This window comes from Adiantum capillus-veneris, chromosome 22 (assembly GCF_014529385.1).
Source record: "Adiantum capillus-veneris isolate H3 chromosome 22, ASM1452938v2, whole genome shotgun sequence".
Lineage (NCBI taxonomy): Eukaryota > Viridiplantae > Streptophyta > Polypodiopsida > Polypodiales > Pteridaceae > Adiantum > Adiantum capillus-veneris.
In genome coordinates this window covers 66,464,164-66,491,542 of record NC_140952.1, presented here as the reverse complement: position 1 = coordinate 66,491,542, position 27,379 = coordinate 66,464,164, and the positions used below count along the sequence as shown (strand labels likewise).

General features: G+C 42.3%; 1 protein-coding gene across 3 annotated transcripts; it reads left to right on the top strand.

Annotated features, from left to right (window-relative positions):
* Positions 1-15,922: 15,922 nt before the first annotated feature.
* On the top strand, positions 15,923-27,096 carry LOC147429511 (ABC transporter G family member 22-like). 3 transcript variants are annotated; one of them, XM_086495782.1, is made up of 10 exons: positions 15,930-17,055; positions 17,254-17,366; positions 20,798-21,060; positions 22,152-22,491; positions 22,871-23,191; positions 23,318-23,602; positions 24,250-24,534; positions 25,946-26,053; positions 26,504-26,711; positions 26,817-27,096. In XM_086495782.1, the coding sequence occupies exons 1-9, from the start codon at positions 16,605-16,607 to the stop codon at positions 26,708-26,710; spliced, it is 2,373 nt and encodes a 790-aa protein (XP_086351908.1). In that variant the 5' UTR covers positions 15,930-16,604; the 3' UTR covers position 26,711; positions 26,817-27,096. The 3 variants fall into 3 exon arrangements, with proteins under 3 accessions (XP_086351909.1, XP_086351908.1, XP_086351907.1); XM_086495781.1 differs by having other exon boundaries at positions 15,931-17,055; positions 26,504-27,096; XM_086495783.1 differs by lacking the exon at positions 22,871-23,191 and having other exon boundaries at positions 15,923-17,055; positions 26,504-27,096.
* Positions 27,097-27,379: the final 283 nt, after the last annotated feature.

Below are 27,379 nucleotides of genomic sequence, written 5' to 3'. Positions count from 1 at the left end.
GTTGCTTGTAATGGCTCTTGCTTGTGATTGGCTAGGCCTGGAGGGGTCCAATGAGCTTCAGGCATGAGCTACAAGGGGGGGTCGACCCAAGCAAGCTAGGGGGGTGCCTAGGGGGTATACTCACCCACACACACTCACAAGCACTCTTTTTGTGTGATATGCAAAGTGCAAGAGCTCCCTCTCCAAGCAAGTAGAGGTTGAGAGCCTACACCAACACTCTTGGCTATGGAGTGCAAATCCAACCAAGAGCCATGCTTCAATGCTTAAGCTTGCCACATCCTTCTTCTTCATTACTATGCTATTATGTATGCTAGCAACAAGAGTATGATAAGTGAGGAACTAATTCTTTCTCCTACGAAATGTTTCTTCTTCCTCTTCCCTACCCTCATTCCCTGCTAGCTCTCTCCACCTTCGAAGGTGTTTGAGGTCTTGGGACTGAGGCTTGGGATAGTTAAAGCTTTCTTCAAGTTTATGTTATGTTTGTGGTGCATGAAGCCTTCCATCTTCATGGCATCACCTAGGTCACAAGGAACACAAAGACTGTATTGTAACAAGTCTCTCTTTATGGGAGAAATCATAATACAAATGCCTATTGGAGGGGGGACCGGCTCCACATAAATCCGGTCCTCAATTGTTGTCATGTTCTCTAAACTCTCTCTCTTGCAAAAGTATTGTCTATGCCAAGTTAAATAATTGCTATGATTATGTTGCTATCTTCAATTATGTCTACCCGCTATGCTCACAAAATCATTTCTTGAAAGTACTCTCATTAAATTCCGCTATTCTCAAATTGAATAGGCAAATTCCATTACATTGGTATCAGAGCATTTGGTTTCTCTTTTCTTGCTTAAGAAGAGAGGTCCTTAAGTAGCCTATAAATGGTTGATGTTGTTAATTATAATAGAGTAAGTGGAACTGGGATCTAATACCGGTTTTGTTAAGCCCACTATGTGGGGGATGGTGCACACCTCGGGAGCTTTGGACTTAATAATGGAGTCTTTTTAGACTTTCCTACGGCTTTACCATTATTGAGCCATAAGAAGTCCGAAAGGAGCTAACCGTTGGCAACTCTACTATGTTAGACCTACTCCTCTACTCTCTATAATTAACCACTTTGAGCCGTAGGTGTAGATACTTAAGAGCCGATTTTCAAAGGCTAAGAGGAGTGGCAACTAAGGTTTTGAATTGCCAAAGCATACACTAAGTACATACATAAAATTTTGTTAACATGGCTGACAATAATCAAGAGAGTAGAATGAACATTGATAGCTTTGATTTTGCACATGAAGGTGCTAATGATGATGCTCCCATGTTTGTGAATTATCTTGTGACTAGGTTGCAAAAAGCTATGGGCAACCCTACCTTGCAAGCCGAAGTTACTCAACAACTTCGTGCCTATGGAATTTCCCTTCCTCTCCAAGAGGAGAGAGAGCTTAGGAGGCCTCTTGAAGAGACCCCCAAAAGAAGACTCTCTCCCATTCGAGAGGAGGAATCCAAAGAGAAAGAAAGCAATGAAAGTCTAAGTTCTTCTGAAGATGTGGCTCCACGAAGAAGGCGGTCTAGACGATCGCCTACTCCTCCCAAGAGGAAAAGAGCAACCCATAGTCCTTCTCCTCATCACTCTCAAAGGCAAGAGAGGAAACAAAGGAAGAAAAGGGCTAGGAAGAGGTCACCCTCTTCTCCTTCTTCTTCACCTTCCTTCTCTTCCGATGAAAGTTATGGCTATTCTCCTAGAGAATACAACAGGGGAGGGCATCGCAAATCATTTCCTGCATGGCGAAGGTCACAAAAGCTAAAGAAGTTCAAGGAGGGAGGAAAGAGTATCTCTTTTCTCACCTACGATGGCACCTTTGGTGCTACCGACAAAGTGTTGGCCTTCATCCAGCAATTTGATGCGGCCTTTGGGGACGAGGGCTTCACAGAGTCCTCCAAGCTACGCCATGTAGCTATGCACTTCCAAAAATCAGCTCGTCAATGGTGGGCTAGCCTTCGTGGCAATGGAGAAGCCCCAAAGACATGGAAAACTCTACGAGTTTCCATCATGAAGCAATTTCTTCCAAGCGATACTAAAGATAAAGTTCTTACCGAATGGCGCGGCTTGAAGCTCCTCTCTCATGAGTCTATCAACAAGTATGTAGATAAGTTTTGGGATTTACATCTCAAATCTACTGTCTTTCAAAAGATAGACTTTGCCGAGCAAAGACAGCAATTCTGTGCGGGATTACCTGAAGAGATGGCCGAATATATCAACTCTCAAAGACCCGGTACTATTACCGAAGTAATCCACCACACCATGGTTGCTTCACGCATCAATTTCCATCAAGGGGCTAGACGTAATGTCAAGCCCATGGAAAACAAAGATAAAAATGATGCAAAGGGGAAATCCAATGCTCAAGATAATTCCCAAGGCACTTCCAACAACAACAACAACAATCGGTCCAAGGAGAAGGGAGTTTACAAAGGTAAAAACAAACTCTCTCCTGAAGAGCTTGAAGCTTTTCGCAAGGACCATAAGTGTTTCAAGTGTGGGGAGCAAGGACATGGCTATCGTTCTTGCCCCAAGAAGAATACTCGCAATGAGACTCCTAGGGCTTCCACCATCGAAGCTCCAAAAGAGGATGCTCATTGCAAAGGATCATCACTCTCCTATGCTTGGGGAAAGGTACGAGAGCATGATGCCTTCATCTTGTTTGACCCTGGCTCTACTCTCAACTTCATATCAATAGAGTTGGCCACCAAGTTGGGCATTCAAGCTTTTGAGATGGGAGATATAGTAACAGCTGATGCATCTTTCAAGGGACAACAAGCCTCCGTTACTCCCTTGATTGGGAAGTTGAGGCTTCATGTACAAAGCTATGTCGACAAAGAAGACTTCTTCATCTCTCCCCTCCAACATCAGGATGTTATCCTAGGGGCACCATGGTTTGATCGCATGGCTGCCAACATGAAGTTCCCTGAAAGGAGAATTTACTTCACCTACAGGGGAAAGAACATGTATGTAGATGCTAGTGAGCGTGGTCGCACTATTCCACTTGTAAATCCTCTTTCTTTTGATAAATCAATGAAGAGCTCAGTTTTTGCGTACATGATTCATGTCAAAGAGTCTCTAAAAGCTAATAATGTTTCATCAAATGAAAATGATAGGAATCAAGAAGAGTTAGACTTGTCTACTTTTCTAAAAGGATTCCAAGATGTGTTCATCGATGATATCCCTATGGACCTACCTCCAAAACGAGGGGATGATGACCATCGTATTGAGCTCCTTCCAGGAAGCTCACCGCCTAACAAACCTCCTTATCGAGTCTCACAAGCTCAACAAGAGGAGATCATGAGGCAAGTACAAGAGCTGGTAGACAAAGGGATGGTGAGGCCTAGTTCCTCTCCCTTTTGTTCTCCAGTCCTTTTAGTGCAAAAGAAAGACGGTACATACCGTATGTGTGTGGACTATCGAGCACTAAACCATATCACTATTAAAAACAGATTTCCCGTACCTCGGGTAGAAGATCTGTTTGAGAAGCTACAAGGCTCTACCTACTTCAGTAGGATTGACCTTAAGAGTGGCTATCATCAAATAAGGATAGTGGATGAGGATATCTTAAAGACCGCGTTTCGCACAACATTTGGTCTTTATGAATATCTAGTCATGCCTTTTGGCTTGACTAATGCACCAGCTACGTTCAATCGTTTGATGGAGAAAATTTTTAGACCATATCGAAAATTCACTGGAGTGTTCTTCGATGATATCATCATCTACTCCAAGTCTTTGGAGGAACATAAGCAACATCTCCAAGTGATTTTTCAAGCCTTGAGGGAGAACAAACTTTTTCTCAACCAAAAGAAAAGTGAATTCTTCCTTCAAGAGATTCAATATCTAGGCCATATTATCTCTCACGATGGTATTCGTATGGATCCATCAAAGTTAGAGGTAATAAAATCATGGCCTAACCCAAGGAATCTACATGAGCTAAGAAGCTTTATTGGTATGTGTGCATACTATAGACGCTTCATAGCAAAATTCTCTCAAGTGGCAGGACCACTACACGACTTAACCAAGAAGAACGTTAAGTTTGTATGGACTGCTAAGGAGCAAAATGCTTTTGAAAAACTCAAAGAGAAGCTTACTTCCCAACCAGTCCTCGTGCTTCCGGATCTCTCAAAGCCCTTTGAGGTCCAATGTGATGCTTGTGGTGATTGCCTTGGAGCGGTTTTGCTTCAAGAAGGGCATGCCATAGCATATGAGAGCCGAAGGCTCAATGGTGATGAACGAGTCTTGGGCATTTATGAGAAAGAGCTTTTAGCTGTTCTACATGCCCTAGACACATGGAAGCACTACCTATTGGGGACTCCATTTATCCTACGAACCGACCACCAAAGTCTCAAGTATTTCATGACGCAAACCAAGCTTTCTGACAAACAAATGAGGTGGGCAAATTTTCTTTCGCAATTTAATTTTCATATTGCTCACATAGCTGGTAAGCACAATCAAGTTGCCGATGCACTTTCACGATGACCAAAAGTTAATGCGGTGTCTATAGCTACTCACAATGATCTATCCTCTATGATAGATGAGTATGCTACTAACCCTGACTTTAGAGACATAATGTCAGCCCTTGCTTTGGGGAAGAAAGAGGAACCATTCACCTTGCAGGATGGTTATCTTCTTCACGGCAATAGGCTATGTGTTACCCATTCCCTTCGTGAGAAGGTTATGTATGAATCCCATGCTCCTCCATATGCAGGGCATAGAGGTATTCAACCTACTCTCCGAGGAGTAGAGACGTATTTCTATTAGCCTACCATGAAAGTGGACATACAAGAGTATGTTTCAAAATGTGTAGTATGCCAAAAGACCAAGTATGATAGAGGGAAGCAACCTGGATTACTCCAGCCATTGCCTATTCCAAATTCACCATGGGAGAGTATATCCATGGATTTCATCTTTGGATTACCCAAGTCTATCCATGGGAATACAGGAATATGGACAATAGTCGACAGGTTTAGCAAGCAAGCACATTTTATTCCTGTCAAAAAGACTATTAAGGCACATCAAATGGCAACTCTCTTCATATCTCAGATTTTCAAACACCATGGATTACCCACATCCATCGTGTCAGATAGAGATCCTAGAATGACCAGTAATTTCTGGAAAGGTCTCTTTGAAAATCTAGGAACAAGATTGAATTTCTCTTCGGCCTATCACCCACAAACGGATGGCCAAAGTGAGATAGCCAATCTTACGATACTCGATCTACTCAAGACTTATGTTACCGAAGTAGATCAACGCTCACAATGGGAAAAGTATTTACCGCTAGTAGAGTATGCCTACAATAATATTGTACATACTTCTACGGGCAAAGCACCTTTCGAGATCATAGAAGGAAGACCTAAAAGTCCCTTGCTACTGAAAGTACATGGGAAAATCTTCGCCGCCGATGAGTATAGCCGTGACCTACAAGAATCTTTTCAAAAGATTAGGGAGGCTATAGCCATCTCTCAACAAAGACAAAAAGCTGATGCTGATAAGCACAGAAGAGCCTTAATGTTCAAAGAAAATGATTGGGTCTTACTCAAGTTTCCTAAGGCTCGATTAAGGCAAACGACGGGCAAAAATCCTACGGGCCATCAAAAGTATTATGCTAAACTAGCAAAAAGATACTATGGTCCTTTCCAAATCTTGAAGCCTATCAATGACACGGCTTATCAACTCAAGTTGCCCAACCATTGGCTTATACACAATGCCTTTCATGTAAGCTTACTTAAGCCCTACAAAGGAGAGCCACCAATTGAACCAATTATTGAAGACCCTCCCGAAGTTGAAGACCAAGAAGAGGTGCTACAACCCGAAGCTATCCTTCGGCATGAAGACAAGGTACTACGACATGGTAAGATTATCCGACGGTATCTTATTAAGTTCAAAAATTATCCTTTTGAAGATGCTAAATGGATGCAAGGAGTACAACTTAAGGATAGTATGAACCTTGTCAATGCTTACAATGCTACATTAGAGTAAGCAAATGTACAAATTTCTTTTAAATAACTCATGTTTTTGTCTTATATGACTAGTCCTCTTTTTAATTGTGCACAAAATTTAATTAGTATGCATGCTTAGAATCATGTTTGTGATGACGACGTCTCTCAAACACCAAGTAGAATTTGTCACTCTACTTTGGGAGAATAAAATGGACTAAAGAGCAGACATGCTTGCGGCAGCTATGTCTCCCAAGCACCAAATGGATTAGTCATCCATCTTGGAAAGATGTCATAGGATAAAAAGGGATCCTTTACCCGCTAAGTACGATTGACTAATGATTAAGACTTTATCTTTTCTACCTCATAGTCGAGGACGACTATGATTTCAAGAGAGAGGTAATGTCATAAAATCTAATCTCTAACTAACCCAAATGATTTTCTCATATTAAATTGATCATTTAATGTGGGAGAATAAACGGGAACAAGTGTTAAGATATAGGTATGTGCTTATAGATCTATCTCAACACGGGGCCAATGGTAAAGGGGCCCAAAAGGGAGATGGTCTATCAAAGAGCAAGGCTAACCAATGGAGCATAAGACCTTAGGGTTAGCTTCATTGAAGACCTCCAATAAATGTGTGTAAAAGTCCTTTGACCTTAAGTAAGCTAGGGCGAGCTTGAGGTGGGAACCCGGCCCAAGCTCGAGGTGCTTGTCATGCTTGAGGTGCTTGTCATGCTTGAGATGTTTTTCATTCTTGAGGTGATTGATTAAGATGCTTGAGGTGCTTGACTGGCTCCATGCTTGAGGTGCTTGACTTGCTGCATGATTAAAGTACTTGAGGTGCCTTGAGAAGCTTGCCTGAGATGCTTGTGGGAACACCCCCTAGTTCAAGTGCTTTGTCATGCTTGGTGAGTAAGGTGCTTGATCACCTAAAAGTCAAAAGCATTCCTACAAGAGGGGGGGCGAGCCCTTTTCCTAGGGGCTAGAGAGAGAACACCCACTCACACACACAAGGGAAGCCCAACTTGAAGAGGCAGCAAGGACACATGTCAGGCCCCTACCCATGTTACCTTCATGTGTTGCTTGAAGCCTATTGGCTAGGCTTCAAAGGGGTCCAATGATAAATTACATGAATTATCTAATTGTTTTAGCATTTATCAAGTCCTCTCTCTCAAAGGGGAAAGGGGGACACTTGTCCCAAGGCTACCCATGTTGCTTGTAATGGCTCTTGCTTGTGATTGGCTAGGCCTGGAGGGGTCCAATGAGCTTCAGGCATGAGCTACAAGGGGGGGTCGACCCAAGCAAGCTAGGGGGGTGCCTAGGGGGTATACTCACCCACACACACTCACAAGCACTCTTTTTGTGTGATATGCAAAGTGCAAGAGCTCCCTCTCCAAGCAAGTAGAGGTTGAGAGCCTACACCAACACTCTTGGCTATGGAGTGCAAATCCAACCAAGAGCCATGCTTCAATGCTTAAGCTTGCCACATCCTTCTTCTTCATTACTATGCTATTATGTATGCTAGCAACAAGAGTATGATAAGTGAGGAACTAATTCTTTCTCCTACGAAATGTTTCTTCTTCCTCTTCCCTACCCTCATTCCCTGCTAGCTCTCTCCACCTTCGAAGGTGTTTGAGGTCTTGGGACTGAGGCTTGGGATAGTTAAAGCTTTCTTCAAGTTTATGTTATGTTTGTGGTGCATGAAGCCTTCCATCTTCATGGCATCACCTAGGTCACAAGGAACACAAAGACTGTATTGTAACAAGTCTCTCTTTATCGGAGAAATCATAATAGAAATGCCTATTGGAGGGGGGACCGGCTCCACATAAATCTGGTCCTCAATTGTTGTCATGTTCTCTAAACTCTCTCTCTTGCAAAAGTATTGTCTATGCCAAGTTAACTAATTGCTATGATTATGTTGCTATCTTCAATTATGTCTACCCGCTATGCTCACAAAATCATTTCTTGAAAGTACTCTCATTAAATTCCGTTATTCTCAAATTGAATAGGCAAATTCCATTACACAGCATATGTGAGGCCACAAGATGAAGCCTCTGACAGCTCGGGGGATGATCATGCTGAGCACATTCCCAACGAGGCAATGTTTGAGCCCGAGATTGATGAAATGATCGAGACGATCACGGATTCATAAAGGCTTATCTATGATGATATGAAAAGTGAAGCCGATACGCCATTGTATAATGGAGCACGTATGTCTAGATTGAAAGCACTCCTGGTTCTTCTCAACATGCAGGCAAAGTTTGGATGGAGTGACACTAGCGTCACAGCGCTTTTCAGGTGATCTATTACAATTAGTTTACTTTAATAAAACTCTAAATGTATAATGATCTGATAGATTTTCACACGACTGTATCGTATTTTTATGTTGTGTAGATTTCTTAAAGAGCACATACTACCAGCTGACAATGTGATGCCAGATTCCCAAGATGAAGCAAGAAAGATTTTGCGAAACTTGGGGATGGATTACAATTCTATCCACGCTTGTCCTAATGACTGCATTCTTTTCAGAGGGGAATACATAGACATGGAGAAGTGTCCGAAATGTGATTCCAAAAGATATCGAGTAGATCTCCACGGGACAAAAATTCCACAAAAGGTTTTGCGACATTCTCTTCTGCTTCCTCGCATCAAGCATTTCTTCGAATGTAAGTCCATGGCCGCCCTAGCATCATGGCATGAGGAGAATAAATCTTCGGATGGTGTGCTACGAATTCCTGCAGATTGCGCAGCCTGGAAACATATAGATGGAACATGGTCGGATTTTGCCAGGGAAGCTCGAAATTTGCGCTTAGGCCTGGCTATGGATGGCGTAAATCCATTTGGTCAAAGATCAACATCTTACAGTGTATGGCCCGTTGTCATCGTCAACTACAACATTCCCCCGTGGTTGACTACGAAGAAGGGGCACCTATGGCTAAGCTTGATTGTGCCAGGGCGATATAAAGTGGAGAATATGGATGTGTATCTTCGTCCACTATTTGAAGAGCTACAACAATTGTGGATTGGCATAGAGGTGGTGGATATGAGCCGACACACAGGACGACGGAATGCTTTGATCAGAGACATTCTAATGTGGACCATGCATGACTATCCCGGGCTAACAGAATGCTCAGGTGATCTATTGACACTCCTCACTCAGACACTGTAAATCTTGTTTTTTCCCATAGTTGATCTATTATCATGTGTATACATGCAGGGCTTCAAACAAGCGGATACAGAGCATGTGTCACATGTGGACCTAGACTGAATGCACGTATGGCGCCCTCACTGAAGAAGCAAATCTACGAAGGTCATCAAGCGTATCTTCCAGAGAATCATGTGTTACGCGACGGCTTTTTGGGAAGAGAGCCACCAAGGATGTCTGCACAAGCATGGTTAGAGCAAAAGGAGATGTGCGATGACGGATTGCCTCCAGGGATGAAGAGACTATCTCTATGGTACGAGTTACCATACTCGCCCCGACTCATGATCAATCACTTGCTCGATCCAATGCACATATTCAAGAATGTGGGTAATCTACTATGGGACCATCTGACCGGCAAGAAAGATACTTTGGGAGCCAGAGTTGACCTTAGAAATGTGGATCGTATGGAGCAATATTGGCCGCAAACAGCATCTGATGGATCGATAAAACTCCCTAAAGCACCATGGATTTTCACAGGAGCCCAAGAACGCAAAGTAAAAGAGACCATTCGATCTTTGCGGACCCCCACTGGCATAATGCACTCGCTCCGAACGTGTTTTATTAAAGAAGGAAAGCTTACCGGTTTGAAGTCACACGATTGGCATAAAATGTGTCAGGTACGTTCATAGTGGACTTTAATATCATTGCATAAAATGTGGACTTTAATATCATTGCTGCACATAGTTTACAGTTTATTTTACCGGTTGCCATTGAGGGATGTTTGTCTCTCGACATCCGTAACACAATCTACAAACTTGCAACGCTGGTGCAATGGATCTCACAAAAGGAGATCAACGTAGACTCCATACCATTCGCCAAACTCAATGCTGCGGAGCTTGTGTGCATGTTTGAGAAACATTTTCCTACTACCATGCTAACCATTCAGGTACATCTTCTTGTTCACATAGTTGATGAGGTGGAAATAGCTGGCACAGTTCATTCCAGATGGATGTTCTTCTTAGAACGTTTCATGAAAACGCTTAAGGGATATGTGCGTCAAAAGGCACGTCCGGAGGGTAGCATGGCAGAAGGTTGGTTGGTATCAGAGTCCCTAGTGTACATTGGAGAGTGGCTAGACGGATTTGATAAAGCTCGGGACACGCTATGGCGAACCATAGATGATGAGCGCATATCTGGGATTGTCATGTGCAATCTCGGTGTTGAGAAGAAGATGACGAAAGATCTAGAGGCTAAAATCAACCGATTTTGCATGCTTCACAATCCAGTGATGCAAAAGTGGATTTCACAATATGAGGATGCAAAGCAAGAGTGACAAAGGGCATGAATCGAGTGGAGACGGGGAAGACGACCACCGATGCACTATCCGACGGTTCTGGAGAGCCTACCAACATTAATGAGCTTAAGATGCTTGCACAACCAATTGAAAAGCGCACAACAATGCGGTGACGAAGTGACTGAGGAAGAGTGGGAGTACTCTCGGGGTTGCGCGTCCAAGGTAAGTTTGCAATGTAAGACTAGCTAGTGACTTTATTTCTAAACGTTTGAACGGCCACTGATAATCGTTGTTCGTTGTAGTATAAGTCATACACAGCAGCATGGTGTAAAGGTCGACATTTTAGGGTGGAACGGATCGACAAAAAGTGTTTTACTCAAGATTGTGGAATCATGGCAAAATTTGAACAGTCTAGTCGACGACGTTCCTCTGATGCAGATCCTGTGGTGGCGGAACTCACTTACTTCGGCACGCTACAAGAGATTTTGAGGATCGATTACAGAGGATTTTTTGTCGACTTGTTCGACGTGCAATGATTCAAGATAATCATGGAGAGTCGCAACGCTACTGTGCGTAGAGGAGAGTCTGGTTTTCTTGAGGTGGACTCTACTAAGAAATAGAATGACCTAAGAGACACTTTCGTACTACCCGAGCATTGTGAACAAGTAAGTACGTAAATAGTTAACATCCCCCTTTTACAAGTTATGTGCTTGAAAGCTCTCATGTAAGTTATATGGCTCTGGCAGGTAATATTTCATCCTACAAAGTCTACATCAAACTGGTGGTACGTCATAAAGGTAGCCCCTCGTAGTGCAAGGACGTATGAAGGCTACCATGTGCCAATCACAACGGCATCAATGGAGGAGATCAGAGAAGATGCTCAATCAGAAGCCGCTGCGGTGGTGCTAGACGAGCATCAAGATGCTACTACTCTATATGGGGTGCATGCAGAGGAGCTACAAAATGAAACAGAGGATATGTGTTTAAACGGAGAGCTCTATATAGAGATAGGAAGTTATGCTGAGTTATGCGAGGATGAGAGAGAGATCTCTTAAAGCCACAAATATTGTATTTGAACAATTTTGCTCCGTGTTGTAAAAGCTATGGCTCTCTAAGTACCTTCCATGGTGTATAACGCTCTTTTCTACTCGCGCTCACATCTTTTGATTGAAAATTCTGAGTTTTCGACTTGCCTCTTCTATCACTCAATTCATTGCGTCATTGTATTTATATGCGTCATTACGTCATTGTATTTAATGGTCTTTGCGTCATTGTCTACTCTATTCATTCAATATTAAGTTTAAATATTCGTGTGTTTAATGCAGGTATGGATGATGAGGAGTTTCTTTCTTCTTTGTCACCGCAGCAGAGACAGTGGTACGTGGAGCGTCATCGCTCTAGCGCATCATCGCGCGTTCCTACTCCATCCGCATCTCCCTCTCTTTCGGAGCATTCGACGCACTCCGAAGCTTCGGCGTCGACGAGACGAGCTTCACACTCGTCTAGACACCGGCGCTCTAGTGGTGGCGGTGGCGGTTGTTGTGGGGATTCCGCCGCCGATGCCTCCACACCGCCTCGTGTTCGACGAGGCTCTTTATCCTCCCCTTCTTTGCCCGCCCCCACACCATCCACAGCATCGCCATCTACGCCAGGTTTTGCGCGACTGACTGTTCCTAGCAGCTACACACCTCTACCTACTCCGCCAGGAGCCACCCCACTCGACACTCCTCGCTTCGGGGGCCAGACGCCGGTGGAGACACCTGACGTCCGTACCCCCACCGACACGCCGCTAGAGACCCCTGTCGGGACACCCAGGTTCACACGTCACCGGCCAGAGGGCTTGCCTTACTCCGTCGACTTCAGCGGCGGCATCATCATGGATGATGACGGCAAGAAGGTGATATAGCGCATGCGTGGTCTTTGCTCTTAGCTGTTTAGACACTACATACTAAACAAATGGAGTGAAGTACCAAGTGATTTAAAAAACAGAGTCATCAGCATCTTCATGATGAGTTTCCCGTTCCAACACGGGATCAGCGCTTCAATGAAGACCTGATGAAGATTCGAATGTGCGAATACTGCAAACACAAGCGTTCCGAAGTGCAAAAAGCAATCAAGCATGGGTGGAACAGGCCAGATTGGCTGGTCAAAGAAGATTGAAAGAATGCGAAGAAAGCAGCGCGCGAGAATCCTGACAAGTGGAAGCAACAAAAGGATGCAGCCAGAGCGCGAGTAGAGACAGGGAGCTCGCACCACTTGGGGAGCTGTGGATGGGCATCATTTGAGGCCGATTTTGTAAGTGTTTTCGCATTGCTCTTTATGTTCGATAGTTTAGGGTTTATGAGTTTCTTAATTCTAACATAATGAAATCTTTGTATGTTTTGACAGTGGTCGATGACAGGACGTGATCCCACACCGTACGAGCGCGAGTACGCAGGCAGGAAGGGCTTAAACGCCTTGATGGACATTCTCAGTTCTCGCGGCGGCATGGTTAGTATTAGGGTTTACTCTTTTCTATTTTTTGTATTGTTTTATAAATGTCGTTATATATTTATACTTACTGAAAGCTGTCTTATTGTCTTTTTTTGCAGAATCCGACAGATATGCCGCTTGGACGCGATGAGACGTCTGACTAAACGACGTCAGTTTAGCCGTAGCTAGATAGCATTAGTTCAGGGTTTCTCATAGCTTATGTATCATGAAACGAATTTTATACGTCTTTTTGAACCATGTATATTATTACATTTGTCACCGTAGTTCATTTTGTCAATCAATTCTTTATGCCTATGATGTTGTACAATTATCATTATTACATTTGCCAATCAATTCATTTTGCCTATGATGTGTACAATTGTCAATTTTACGCTTGTCAATTTTGCAAACAATGCGTCTTGTGGGTGACTATTTTGGGTCTATTATCTACCCTTGCACTTTTTTTAAAAAGTGAATCAAGTACAATATGGTTGATGGGTGGCAGGGCAATCAATGCCCTGTCACCAAAAAAAAATTCTCTCGGACGTCGCTATAACCGTCGCTATTTATGGCTCTGTAGTGTCGCTATGAGCGTCGCTATAGACTTCTGTGTAAGCGTCGCTATAACCGTCGCTAAAGGCGTCGCTATGAACGTCGCTATAACCGTCGCTAAAGGCGTCGCTATGAACGTCGCTATATAGCGACGGTTATAGCGACGCTCATAACGACGCATGTAGCGACGGTTATAGCGACGCTCATAACGACGCATGTAGCGACGGTTATAGCGACGCTCTCGTAGCGACACTTAGCGACGATTTTAGCGACGCCGGAGGTTATAAAAATCCAGTGTATTTTCGTCGCTAACAGCGTCACAAGAGCACACAACCTCTTGTAATGTCCCATGAAGATCGATTTGAACCTTAGTCTTCATTATGTTGGAGAAGTCTTTGATGTCATTCTCTATCAATATGCTTTCTATTGCTTGATTTATGTATGCATTACAAGGGCATATAGTCTTATGGTATATGCATTAGAAGGCAATTAAGAGGATCTTTTGCAACTTGAGTGGCATGCATTGCAATGCATGATCCTCGCTTTAATTTTCTAGAACTCACAAAGAGAATGCATACGGCATAAATGACCATAAGCATCCAAATGCGTTTAGCTACATATTTGTTGCACTTTCTGTATGCATCAAATAATAGCATAAAACCTCTATTCTCTATAAAGATAATTTTTTGTGCATTCCCTTTGTAGGGCATATAAAGAAAAGAGGCATAGTGAGGAGTAATTCTCACCTAGGGATGCACTTCCCCACACACATATATATATTGATGCTTGGTCCACTTCGAGAACAAAGACCCCTGAGAACTCAGATGTGAAAAGGAGATTCATCAAAAGAATATATGTAAAACTAGAGAGACTTTGTGGCCCAAAATCCTCCTTGAGTTATGTGCATAAAATCAATTAGCCACCCCTCAAAGGTAAAAATGCATCACACTACAAAAGACCTACACAGAGGTGCAAGATGCCTCAACGTTGAGCTTGCAATTGGTCCAAGTGAGAGCACTAGCAGTCACAAGAGAGCAAGACACATGTGGAGTACTTCCAAATACCTACTATAAGGACTTAAAAATCTCTATTTGCACAAACTTTGAGAGCCCTTGTCTCATAGGTCATGCTCTATGTTGAGCTTACGGATGGCTCTTAATGCTTGAAGATATGAGGGTGGCACATGAGAGTCTATAAAGTGGATGGGAAAGAAAGGTATGTGAGGAGGGATCCGGGCTAAAAATATGACGGAAGCAATCTCGTACACAATCAACAGTTGAGCAATCTCATAGTGATCAAAAGGTGAGCATTTGAGTAGGGTAGGATGCTCAGGCCCTTCAACTTTCAAGGGACATAGTATGCATATACAAAGAACTCTTCCCCAATGCTCAAACGCCATGTCTCGCATCCAAGGGAATGGAAGTTAAGCTAGATTGTTGCTATGGTGCAGATTGTAGATGGGGATAGGCTCAAACATGTATCAATCTGTACGGTCTCCTCTCTCAGAGAAGAACATGCTTTTGTAATTGGGGGCAATGTGTGTGGTGTAATGCGTAAATCACATGCCTTTGGCTTTTTTCCATGCCATGATACATTGATAGTGTAGGAAAGCCTCATTAAATGTGGGGTCTAATGATGCATCATGAAGCAATGTGGGTTGCATTCCATCTTCCAATCGCTTCTGAATGTCTTGGATCCATCCCTAGCTCAGAATTTTTCTTCTGTGAGTACTTCTAAGAAGCATGTGGCAAGCTTTGCAACATATTTATCACGTACTCCACGCACACACACACACACATACATACCCACACTCACAAAATAAGACGAAGAAGACAAGAACTTTTAGCATTATAGGAACATTGTAAAGGATCCTCATCCGTGAAGGACATCACACCTTTGTAGGGAATTTCTGGGTGAAAATCTCAATTGGGTGTCAGCAAGGATTGGAATTGTTGCTTGAAACATTTGGTGTGAGCAAAGTGTGAACTCATTGTGAAGTTATATGTGAACTGGTGGTGAACTACATGTAAGCTCCATGGGCTATGAGCATCTCTGGTGGAATGAACGAGGTGCGAGCTTGCCAAACTGAACTCTAAAATAGTGAGCAACTTGATAGTAACCTATTGTCTCCTCTACTCAATAGGCCACATGCGCTAGCATGGTTGTAAGGTGGGGGATGTGGGTTCAAGCTCTAATCAATCCATATCCACCGGTCCCATATCGGACGATCTAGAATCAACGGTGATCTAGGGCTATAGATCCTTTCCAAAAAGGATGTGTCCAATAGTGGCATCGCAAAACGACCTCACGTATCTACTAGAGATTTGACACAGAGAGAGAGAGAGAGAGAGAGATTTTGCTTAAAGTTGACAAGAGTGTGAAAATCATGTTGGTTGAAATCGAGGAGTATACTGTGGGGATAAGAAGACATTTGAGAGAGAGAGAGAGAGAGAGAGAGAGGGAGAGGAGGAGGAGGAGCATGTGTGCTAACTACTACAGTTGGGAAGGTGAAGCCGACATGGGGAGCGTGGCAGCACAGTGTTAGGTCTTCTTAGTGCGATCTTGACAAAAGGAATGTAGTGTGAGTCCTTGTACACGTGATGCAAAGAATGTTAGTAAAGTGGGCAATTCACTGTGTGTGAGCAAGTGTTGGATGGAGAGAGAGAGAGAGAGAGAGAGAGAGAGAGAGAGAGGCATGTGTGTATGTGTGTGTGTGTGAGCAGAGAGAGAGAGAGAGACAGAGAGAGGAGAGAGAACCCAGTAAGTTTATTCCAAAAGCTCAAGAGCGCTTGCACATCTTCTGGAAAGGAGAAAAGCTGAACTGCTTTGTCCATGATTGCTCTCACACACCTCTCTCTCTCTCTCTCTCTCTCTCTCTCACACACACACACACACACACATACACCACCTGTATTTAACTCTATCATCACTCAAAAGCCAGTTTGCCAGCCAGTGAAGCTTCTTCCCCTCCTTTATTGAAGCCCCTAGTAAGATCTCACCTTCTACTATAGCTCTCTCTCTCTCTCTCTCTCTCTCTCTCTCTCTCTCTCTCTCTGTTTTTTATTCCTTCTTGCACTTCTGATACCATAAACACAGCTAGCCATTCATGTACAACAGAAAATAGCCTGACAGAAGCTGGCTTCTTCAACAAATAGCTGGAAAGAGAGATATATGAATATGAATGCAGGATCGAGAGGCATGCCCACCCCCGACCGGTCTCGGTCTCCCACCACCAACCACTACAACAACCATGCCTACCTCGATCACAACTACTGCTGGATCGAAGAGCGGAGATCCATCGATGAGTACCCCAGCTATGGGGGAACTCCGACAAGAGGCGGCGGCCCAATTACGCCAAGAACAACCCCAGCAGGCGCCGATGTTGGTGAACCTCCTCGCAAATCTTTTTCCATGATGATGAAGGGGCTTGGGCTACCTGGAACACGCAAGGCGAGTGGCCGCCTCAGCGATGCAGATGAGTTGCAAGCACCGCATATGCATGACATGAATGCGGGGTTCTACGACGAGATCCGGAGGTCGAATGCAAGCCCGCTCCATGTTCCATTCTCGCTTGCGGGGAATGTGCAGGTCCCAGAGGGTGAACTTTACTATGGAGATGGGGGTGAGAATCTGTAACTTATGGTAATGGCAATCTAAATAACTACACACATATGTATCCCACTCTGTGGGATTAACAAGCTTGCTATGAGGGCTCAAGCTAGGGCTGCCCTTTGCGAGCGCAAGTACGAGGGCGCACAAGCACGCACGCGTGCACACACACGCCTCAAGCTACTCATTTTGAAGTTGTGTGTGCAAACAGGGGAAAGCGCTCCCAGAGCAAGGCCGCCTCCTGCTGATGAAAGCTATTTGGATGAATATATGGACTTAGAAATGGGCAAAGATATGAACCCTCCTGAAAGCATTTATCTCCAGGTGTGCTTTTTTGTATTCTTCCGGTCCTTTTGTATTCTTTCGTGTTGTCCAAAAGTGCTAGACTCTGTCTGGTCCCGAGTCCCAACTCGGTATCGTCCTTATAATAAGGCCCCTCCCAAGTAGTGGCCACGTGATGTATGGTTGTCAATCACTTATTGAAATAATTATGTCTCATGAATGGTTACACGTTCCACTTGCAACTAATGCAAGGCCTTTTGTAACTATGCCAATTTTGGCATAGTTACATCTTACTAATAACTATGCTTTGCATGGCTGCATCTTATTCGTTACAAAACGATAGGTTCTATTTGGGTTTGTTTCCAATAGCACACCCGTTTGTTGCCGTCTAATGTCAGGCAATAAGATGAAGAGCTTTGAGCGGGCTTTCTAAACAAGGAGCCTTTTAAATGCCTCACAAATGAGGCCATAGATATCCAAGCTAAAACTTGGTGAAAGGTCATTATGGCCTACATAAGAACATCATGAGAAAGAGTGTGTGGCCCACTACTCACTGTCCCTTTTTATAGAAACATGAAAAAACATGTCAAGTAGCTCTCACTATTGCCTACATATACCAAAGATATTGCTTAATAATCACTTCTTCTTGGGCAACATATGATTGCAAAAGGTTTGTCATCATTGAGTTTCCATGTGGCACTATTTCGCCAGCTTTATCCTCACTAGTCTGGCCTGCCCCTCTCTCTCTCTCTCTCTCTCTCTCTCTCTCTCTCTCTCTCTCTCTCAATGTAGCCAGGGATTTGCAGGACACACATGTTGGATCAAGCAGCTCGCGCCACATCTCGCGAGGGGGGGGATCCCTCCCCCTTTTATAATAGTATAAATAAAAGTTCAATGCTTTTCTCAGGCCTTCTATAGGCCACAACCTTCAAACATATTTGTAGCCCTTACTCTCTTCTCCTATGTGGCATCTTTTAGCATGTCAAAAATGCAATTGCCCATCTAAACCTATGCTAATGAAGGCCTAGACCATGGTTTAAATTACTTTTAGGACAATCTTTGTTTACCTAGGTCTTTATCCGATATAAACCCCACTGGCTACAAATGTGGGCATTAAGCATAATTATTGTTCCCTATAAGACACTCTACTTTCACTTTTCATTACATAGAATCTTCCCAAGATGTTTTAGCATCTCCAATTAACATGTCCAATGCACTGACGACTTAAAACCATTCCTAATGGGTAGGATTTGACCTCGTCAGGTAGGAGAATAAGGTTGAAGCTTAACCACTAGGCTATATGTCTACGTTGCCCTTTGGGGTCCCCTTAAGCATTAAAAAAAAACAATAAACCCCCCGTCCCCTCCCCCCCCCCCCCCCCCCCCCCCGTTTCTTTCTCCTCACCTTCCCTTTTCCTTTCTTCCCCCCCAAAACTAATTAATGGGTTTCCTTAAAAACAACGTTTTGGGGACCTACTTGGGTAGCTTTCCTTTAGAATTTGGCAAATTGCATCTCGATGTATGTTTTAGTTGGTTCTATCAAACCACTAAATGCTAGAAACTCCCCATGCTAAACACCTTAACAAGTCCTTTTGGGGCCTATTGAATGCCATGCATGGCACAAGCCTGCCACCCTATGTATGATCTACCGGTATTTGGTTATTCCATGGACCTTCAATATCTCTCTCTCTCTCTCTCTCTCTCTCTCTCTCTCTCTCTCTCTCTCTCTCTCTCTCAAGTGCAGACACACACATGATAACAACAACACTATCAAGTAGATGTCTGAGTCTCTTAGGATTGTGCCTACGATGCTAAACTTTCTCTTCTTATCTCTTTCTCTCTCAAACACATACGCAACTACACACAACAACAACAAGAGCATCTCCATGCTCTAAAGGAAGGTGATTGTCTATTTTCTTTCAACTCCACATGAGCCTTTGGACAACATAGCGCTCACAACAAAGAAGTGAGAGTCATATAGTCATCAAGTGGAGCTTTTCATAGCTCCAACTTGTAGATCTCCTAGCATCTCTAGAGAATGACCTAGGTCAAAGATTACAAGTTGTTAGAAACAAGAACAAAAGCACAATTTCCCTCCTTGATTTTGGTATCATATGTTTGCATTTGACGCTACCTTTAGACAACTTGCAAAGCTGTATACATACTCATAAATGATATGAACATGTATCGCTCTTTAGATTCTACACTATGTTCTAACAATGATTTGCACATAGTATGCACATTGCATTAAGCATTCCTGCCTAACTAGCTTAACAATAAAGGCAAGGGGTTTAAGCGCGCATGCTATGTTTCAATCCTTGCAGCATGTGGGTGTCGATGTGTGGGCACAATCACATAAAACTATTTTTAGATTCTACACTACGTTCTAGCAATGATTTGCACATAGTATGCACATTGCATTAAGCATTCCCACCTAACTAGCTTAACAATAAAGGCAAGGGGTTTAAAGCGTGCATGCTATGTTTCAATCCTTGCAGCATGTGGGTGTCGGTGTGTGGCCACAGTCCCATAAAACTAGTTGATGTGAAGCATTAGATTGCAAAAAGAAAAAGAAAAAAGGAGAGTTCCCACCTAACTGAGTTACTGTAACGGAAAAGCTAGTGCTTCACAATCTGTAGGTTGTAAGCTCAAATGTTGTTGACTCTCCCATGAAGGAAGGAGCAACTATGTTCACTTGGCATTTTTGTGATGTTAGGGCTCTTGAGTCTTGTCCTTGAACACACAAATGAGTCCTCTTTGGAGTGATCAATGGAGGGGGACTCATTTGAGATGCCTATATCATCGGAATAGGGCTCCTATAATGGCTAGGCCATCAAACTAGGCTAGCTTTAAAAGCTCTTTCATGACAAATCACACACACACACACACACACACACACACACAAAGATACATATACACACATATATATATATACGAGTATTGTCGGTCGTCTTCGGCGGCCTCTCTCTCTCTCTCTCTTCCACTCCCCTTCATCTCACTTGGCGTTTAGCCTACATCTCGCAGACAGAGACACGTGTAAAGGTTTATGTACTCCGCCATATTATGTTAGTAGATATATATATGTCTATGTATATTTATGTATGTATGTATATGTATTATGTTAGTAGATATATATATGTCTGTATATTTATGTGTATATGTATATTTACGTATGTATGTATATGTATTTGTTGTAACACATGATAAGAAGTGCCTTTTCTTTTGATAAAATAATTTTTTGGAGGAACCTTCTAATAATGTTGTACCTTTAATAAAGATTTAAGTTTTTGGAGGAGCTCTTAGAGTAGTATTTTATGCATTCATGTCCTAGTAGACATCGTATAGCTAGATTTTTGTTTGTGAACTTGAAGTCCGAGATGTTTCGTGCTTATGAAACTTGCCCTTGAGCTCCTTCAACATCATTATCTTTACATGATGTGGCGGAATAAATTGTCATTGAACTTGTTATTGCAGTTTGAGGATGTCAAGTATAAAGTGGTAATCCAAAAACCAACCAAGTGGGGATGTTCGTGGGGAAATGGAGGAGTGGAGAAGGAAATATTGCATGGCATCACTGGCTCTGTGGGGGCAGGGGAAATGCTAGCTATGATGGGTCCTTCTGGTAGTGGCAAGACCACACTGCTCAATCTTCTCGGTGGTCGGCGGACCAACCCTCAGTGGGTCTCAGGCTCCATCCTCTATAATAATGTTCCTTATACCAAAAACTTGAAGAGAAGGTCTCTCTCTCTCTCTCTCTCTCTCTCTCTCTCTCTCTCACACACACACACACACACACACACACACACACACACACACACATGCATAGGAAAATGCACTCTTTCTAATGTTTTGGCTCACTTAACAACACTCTCACGACATACGTGCTATGTAGAATTAGATCACGCATTTACACCTTCTGAATGAACAAGTAGAAAAACTCCTTCTGACACATAAACAAAAATCATACAAAATTTTATGGTGAAAACACAATTATTTGGTCCCGCTAGCTTTTGACCTGAAAAACTCTCTCTCCTTGTGACTCAAGCCTTTTTTTTTCCTTTCACCTCTTTGACTACTGTGCCATTGTCTCCCCCCCATTTATAAGTGACACGGGGTATGGGTCGTGGGATCTACGGCAGGGGCGTTTTTTTGGAGGGGCAGAGGTCTTATTTTCTCCTTTCACCTCTCTGACTACTGCCACATTGTCCCCCCCCCCCCCCCCCCCCCCCCCCCGCGCCCCCCTCTCTCGTTTATAAGTGACACGTGGTGTGGGTCGTGGGATGTACGATAGGGGCGTTTTTTGACGGGGCAGGGATCTTTAGACTGCCGGATCAACGCAGGGGGGGGGGGGGGGGGGGGGGGGGGGCTAGAATCTAAAGCTAACACGTCGCTATGCATTCAACGTGACGCGATAGGTGGATTGGATAGGGTACACGTCTCCAGTGCGAGAGGTGGAGGGCTCAAGTCGCAACGCGACCGACAGAGAGGCTACTTTTTTGCATGGTGGAGATGGGAATCAACGGTGGATTCAATTTTTGCCGTAGATCCCATGACTTTCACCCATGGTGTTTATAAACGATGGGGAACCGCGCCCCCCCCCCCCCCCCCCCCCCCCCCCCCCCCCCCCCCTCCTTTTTTCTTTTTGCATCATTAAACCGATGAATCAACTCACAATTTCTTGAAAACAAAGAGTTTTTATGGTGGAAAGCAACCAAATTAGAGAACTAACTCCCAAACACACAACCGTTTTCAAAGAATTTTGCTTACGCATAACCTAATCATTCTTAGTATAAAAATAATATTGAGGATAACTGCCTTTGTATTGCAGGATAGGGTTTGTAACACAAGATGATGTGTTGTTTCCACATTTGACGGTAATGGAGACTTTGATATTCTCAGCATTGCTTAGGCTACCAAATGGGTTTTCAAGGGAGAAAAAAGTGGAGAGAGCTCGAGCAGTGTTGGCACAACTTGGGCTGGTCAGGTGTGCAGACACAATTATTGGCAACCAATTTTTACGTGGTGTTTCCGGTGGCGAGAGGAAGCGCGTATGTATTGGCCAAGAAATCCTTGTTAACCCCTCATTACTTTTTCTAGATGAGCCCACCTCTGGCTTGGATTCCACCACTGCTCTTCGCATCATAAGACTCCTCCAAAACCTTGCTCATGTAAGTTCTTTGAAAAAAGTAACCACATTTCCTTCCATGTGAACTACCACGCACGTGTGTGCGTGCACACACACACACTTGTAAGCGCACACATCTATACGCGTATGTCCATGTGTATACATGTATCTGTATATGTGTATGTATATATGTATTTGTATAAAAGTATCTGCATTTGTGTATATATGTATATGTATATGTATGTATGTATATACCCAATCGTACCTAGCTAGGTATGCGGTGCCTCTGGTGTCACCAACTCCACTCTGTGTGTGTGTGTGTGTGTGTGTGTGTGTGTGTGTGTCCATAAAAATAGGTCTTGAGGTTTGAAAGGCCCATGTTTGATTACATATAATGGAATTTGCATTATCCAAATTTTCAGCAAGGACGTGCAGTCATGGCCACCATTCATCAGCCATCTAGTCGAGCATTCCACATGTTTGATAAGTTGATCTTGCTCTCAGAAGGCTACCCCACCTATTTCGGGAAAGCGAGGGGCGCACTCACATATTTTGACTCTATAGGCTTTATACCACGTATTCCTATGAACCCTGCTGATTTTCTACTTGACTTGTGTAGTGGAAACACTAGTGACATGTCTTTGCCCCCCAATATAGAACAAAAAAAATTGCAACCAATCTCTGAAAAGCACAATTCCACTCAAGCTAGTCCGATGACACTGTTGGCCAAGGATGTGAAAAAGGTGATTATATTTGGTTCAAGCTCAGAATTAATATATATGTCAAATGCTGCCCTAAATTCACCTAATAGTTTCACACATAATTTTCCATTATAATAACCCTAAGTAGATTATTGAATTTTATTGCAGTATTTGGTAGATTGTTGTGAGCAACAAATTTCCACTTGGGATAGAACAAAGTCACTGCAAAATCAAAAACTACATCAAAATCTCAAAGAGCTGCAAGCTGTAGTATCTGAGAAGCGGCAATGGGCAACGTCATGGTGGGATCAATTTATAATCCTGTTTATTCGTGGATTTAAGGAAAGGAGACATGAGTACTTTAGTTGGATGAGGGTTCTTCAAATGGTCTCATCGGCATTGTTAGCAGGGTGCCTGTGGTGGCGTTCTAAACCAGACAATATACTAGATCAGGTAACCATTGTTTTTAATTGTAACCCAGGAAGATTTAAAAATTTTATCATGTAGGAAAACGAAGTTCTTTCAATGTTTTTCATACAATGCATAACATCATGAGCTTCTGCTTGAGAAGCACCGCATACCTAAGAAGAAGATTTAGAAATTTTCTAATGTAGGAAAAACGAAGTGTCTTTCAATGTTTTTCATACAATGCATAACATCATGAGCTTCTGCTTGAGAGGCACCGCATACCTAAGAAGAAGATTTAGAAATTTTCTAATGTAGGAAAAACATAGTGTCTTTCAATGTTTTTCATACAATGCATAACATCATGAGCTTCTGCTTGAGAGGCACCGCATACCTAGCTAGGTACAATTGGGGGCAGGGGACTGTACCTAGTTAGGTATGTAGTGCCTCCCTCGCAGAAGTTCATGATGTTGAGGTAAGTCACAGTGTGGGAATTTATTGTGAGAATTTGTCCAAAACTTTTTATGTGATGATGTTTTCATCAAGAAGACAAAATTCTACAATTTGGAACATTGAATAACAAGGGTGGTATTAAATCAACAGTACATATATAAATCTCAATGTTTTTGTAATCCTAGTAATTTACTGGCTTAAAAGAACTTACTTTGCAAGGATGCTAAATTTGTGTCATGCAGGAAGGACTCTTATTTTTTATGGGAGTGTTTTGGGGCTACTTTCCTTTATTCACTGCTATTTTTACCTTTCCATTGGAAAGGCCCATTCTAGCAAAGGAGAGAGCCACAGACATGTACCGCCTTAGCGCGTACTTCATGGCCCGCACATTGAGTGATCTGCCAATTGAGCTTTTTTTGGCTGTCACTTTTGTTCTCATCCTCTATTTCATGACTAATCTCCGTCACTCATTCCTAGCATTTATTTACACCACGCTCGCAGTCTGTCTCGATGTTGTTGCCTCCCAGGTTAGTCACTTTTATTAGTACACCAAGTTTAAAAATCAATAATTAGTTGAAAATTGTTGTCTATATTATCTGTTTTATATAATGTATCATGAAGTGGTTGTGCCTAAGGCTGGGTTCAGATTGAACCGACGGAAGAAACAAGGTTTCCTAAATGTGCCGCCGCCTAGTGTGAACAGTGTGGAGGAAAAGTGAAAAAGTGAGGGGGGCTGAGAGAGGCCATCAACTCTTCCGAGAGGGGGGGCGGGGGGTGTCGAAAGAAAAATGGAGGGCCCTGCAGAAGAGTGGCTCAACTCCAACCAATTAAATTTTGCCATGGAGGAAGAACGCCCCTTTGCTTTTTTCTTCCGCCGCCTAGTCTGAACCCACCCTAAGATTGCTAACTTTTAAATGAGACAAGATATAAAGTACACAGAAGTACCTTTGAAATTGGTTATTTGGCCCCATTTTTCATACATAAGGGTACACCACATCCTCTATTTCAATTAAAGGGGTTATTTATCCCCATTTTTCATACATCTTTTAACATACAAAAGGGTACCGATCAAAGGGAACCTACATAGATTGAACTAGAAAAGCTTGTGTTATATTCATGAAAAAACTACATCTATAAGCTTTCAGCTAGGCCTTGAATGCATACAATGTTGAGGGTTTACATATAGTGAACCCCCCGAGGTTTAAAACAAGATCAGTCTTATAATCAGAGTTGCATGCAAGTAGAAATGATTTTGGTCGACCAGGTTTGGCAGGGCAATGTTGTGCATAATAGAGAACTATCATATTAAAGGCCCACCGTGTAATCAAAAACCCTAGTTCCATTATGTGTCGAAGATGGAGAACCAACTGCCCTGTGATCATCTTTAAAACATAATGTCTTCAAAGATTTTTACATGTTTTAGTATTTTGCCAAAAAAATTTCAAATAACATTCTTGGAGTTTGTGGCTAAATTTTGAGGGATATCTGAGAATTTCCAAAAAGTTTGGGGGCATTTTGGTATTTTTTTCTAACTATTAATATATATAACTTACAACTCTTTCATAAGACTTGTTAATATTTTTTTCAAAAAGGAAATAATAATTAAGTACTCACAGTATATGAGTTTTGCAAAAAAAGATTTGCTAATTTTTAATAGACATTCAATGAGGGATACATGCGCTCATGGGTTGGTCTTTATTCTCCAAAAGTAATACATATATTTGCGCAAAATGCATGATGAAATTGGATTTTTAAAGCTATGTTGTTTTTAGGCAACTTTTTTGTTTGAAATAAGAGATGAGCTAGTTACATTGGATAAAATAAATTTAGGAGTAAAAATTGTTTGTTTCCCTTTTTGAAGGATTTAAAGAGCATTTCACAGAGAAAAAGACATTGGAGATTGGTTAACATAGATTTAACTTTTTGTTTTTATATTAGGGAGTCGGATTTTGTATCGGGGCAGCAGTGATGGATGCTCAAAAAGCTTCTACATATGCATCAGTTTTTGTGTTGGCCTTCATGTTAGCTGGAGGATACTTTGTGCAAGTAAGTTATTCCTACCTCACTCTATATAATTTGGAATTTCATATTTATGGTAAAAACTAAGAAAACTTACCAAAATACCCCTAAAACTTGTGGAAATTCCCAATATATATCCCTCAAATTTAGCCAGAAATCCCCAAATGCCCTTCGATTTCTCCAAAACTCCCATAATCCCCTTACTCTAAAGACTTTGTTGTTTTTGCAATTCTTTATGAGAAGATCGTTTCTCCATAAATTCTAGTATATTGGTGATTTTTGAAAGGGTATTTTGGGAATTTCCACAAATTTCAAGGAATTTTGGTAATTTGTTTTGTAAAAACTTATATAAGTACATTATTTAGTAAGAGGATTATATATTGTGAGCAGTTTGTGGGGGACCAAGAGAAACCACCTTTGTATGCCAAATAAAGGAAAAAGCTAATCTTGTTGTTGGTCTGTTTTGCTTATTTGTAGCACATCCCTATGTTCATCGGATGGATCAAGTACATTTCCTTCCAAGCTCACACTTATAAGATCCTTCTACACATCCAATATAGCAACAGAATAAAGACAAAGCTGACAGGTGGATTGGAACAGTCGGTGCTTGCCTTGGTGATCATGGTTATTGGCTATCGCATTCTTGCATACATTGCATTGAGGCGGATGAAAATCTCTGCATGAGGTGCTATTTTATAGTTGAATTCTTTAATTGTACTATAGTCATGCTAATGTAAGTGTCTCACAAAAAATATGTGTTGCAAGTGTTGATTGCCAAAGGGCTTTGTAGGTATTCATATTGCTCTGCTTATGCATTGCCAAAAGGGTCTATCTATACGAATACATTTCTCATTGTTGGCACTGCACCTTGTTCGCCTCCTCACGATATCAACTTGGCACATTGAGCACAACACTTAGAACCAAGGACACTCTTATAATCTTTGTCCTCCCATGGTTTGTCACCTTGTAACTCTTGAACACCCTTGGAAACTAATTTTTCACTAACCTAGCCAATTTTTGGATACATGTATTTCCATGAATAATAATCACAATTCAGCAGTTCTTGTCAATGAGATTCAAAAAATGATATTTCCATTTAAATTTCCATACAGAAAGGAAAATGAAACATTAGTTTTGTGTCCTAATTTTGAATTTGAGGCTTCGTTTAGTGTGGTGACTATTACTGCATTGTCCATCCCTGGTTTATCATTTCATTTTTATTCTAATATTTTACAAATCATCGAATATGTGCATATTACACGCACACAATCATCAAAAAAAGCCATCCAACAGATAACAGTTGCAGAAGGCATCACATGAATAGGTTTGTAAAATTTTGCATAGGGGTTTATG

Coding starts and splice junctions, on each gene's coding strand:
- LOC147429511 (XM_086495782.1), top strand. CDS start 16,605: ATGAATATGAATGCAGGATCGAGAGGCATGCCCACCCCCGACCGGTCT. Junction 21,061..22,151: donor ACCAAAAACTTGAAGAGAAG/GTCTCTCTCTCT, acceptor TTTGTATTGCAG/GATAGGGTTTGTAACACAAG. Junction 23,603..24,249: donor CAGACAATATACTAGATCAG/GTAACCATTGTT, acceptor TGTGTCATGCAG/GAAGGACTCTTATTTTTTAT.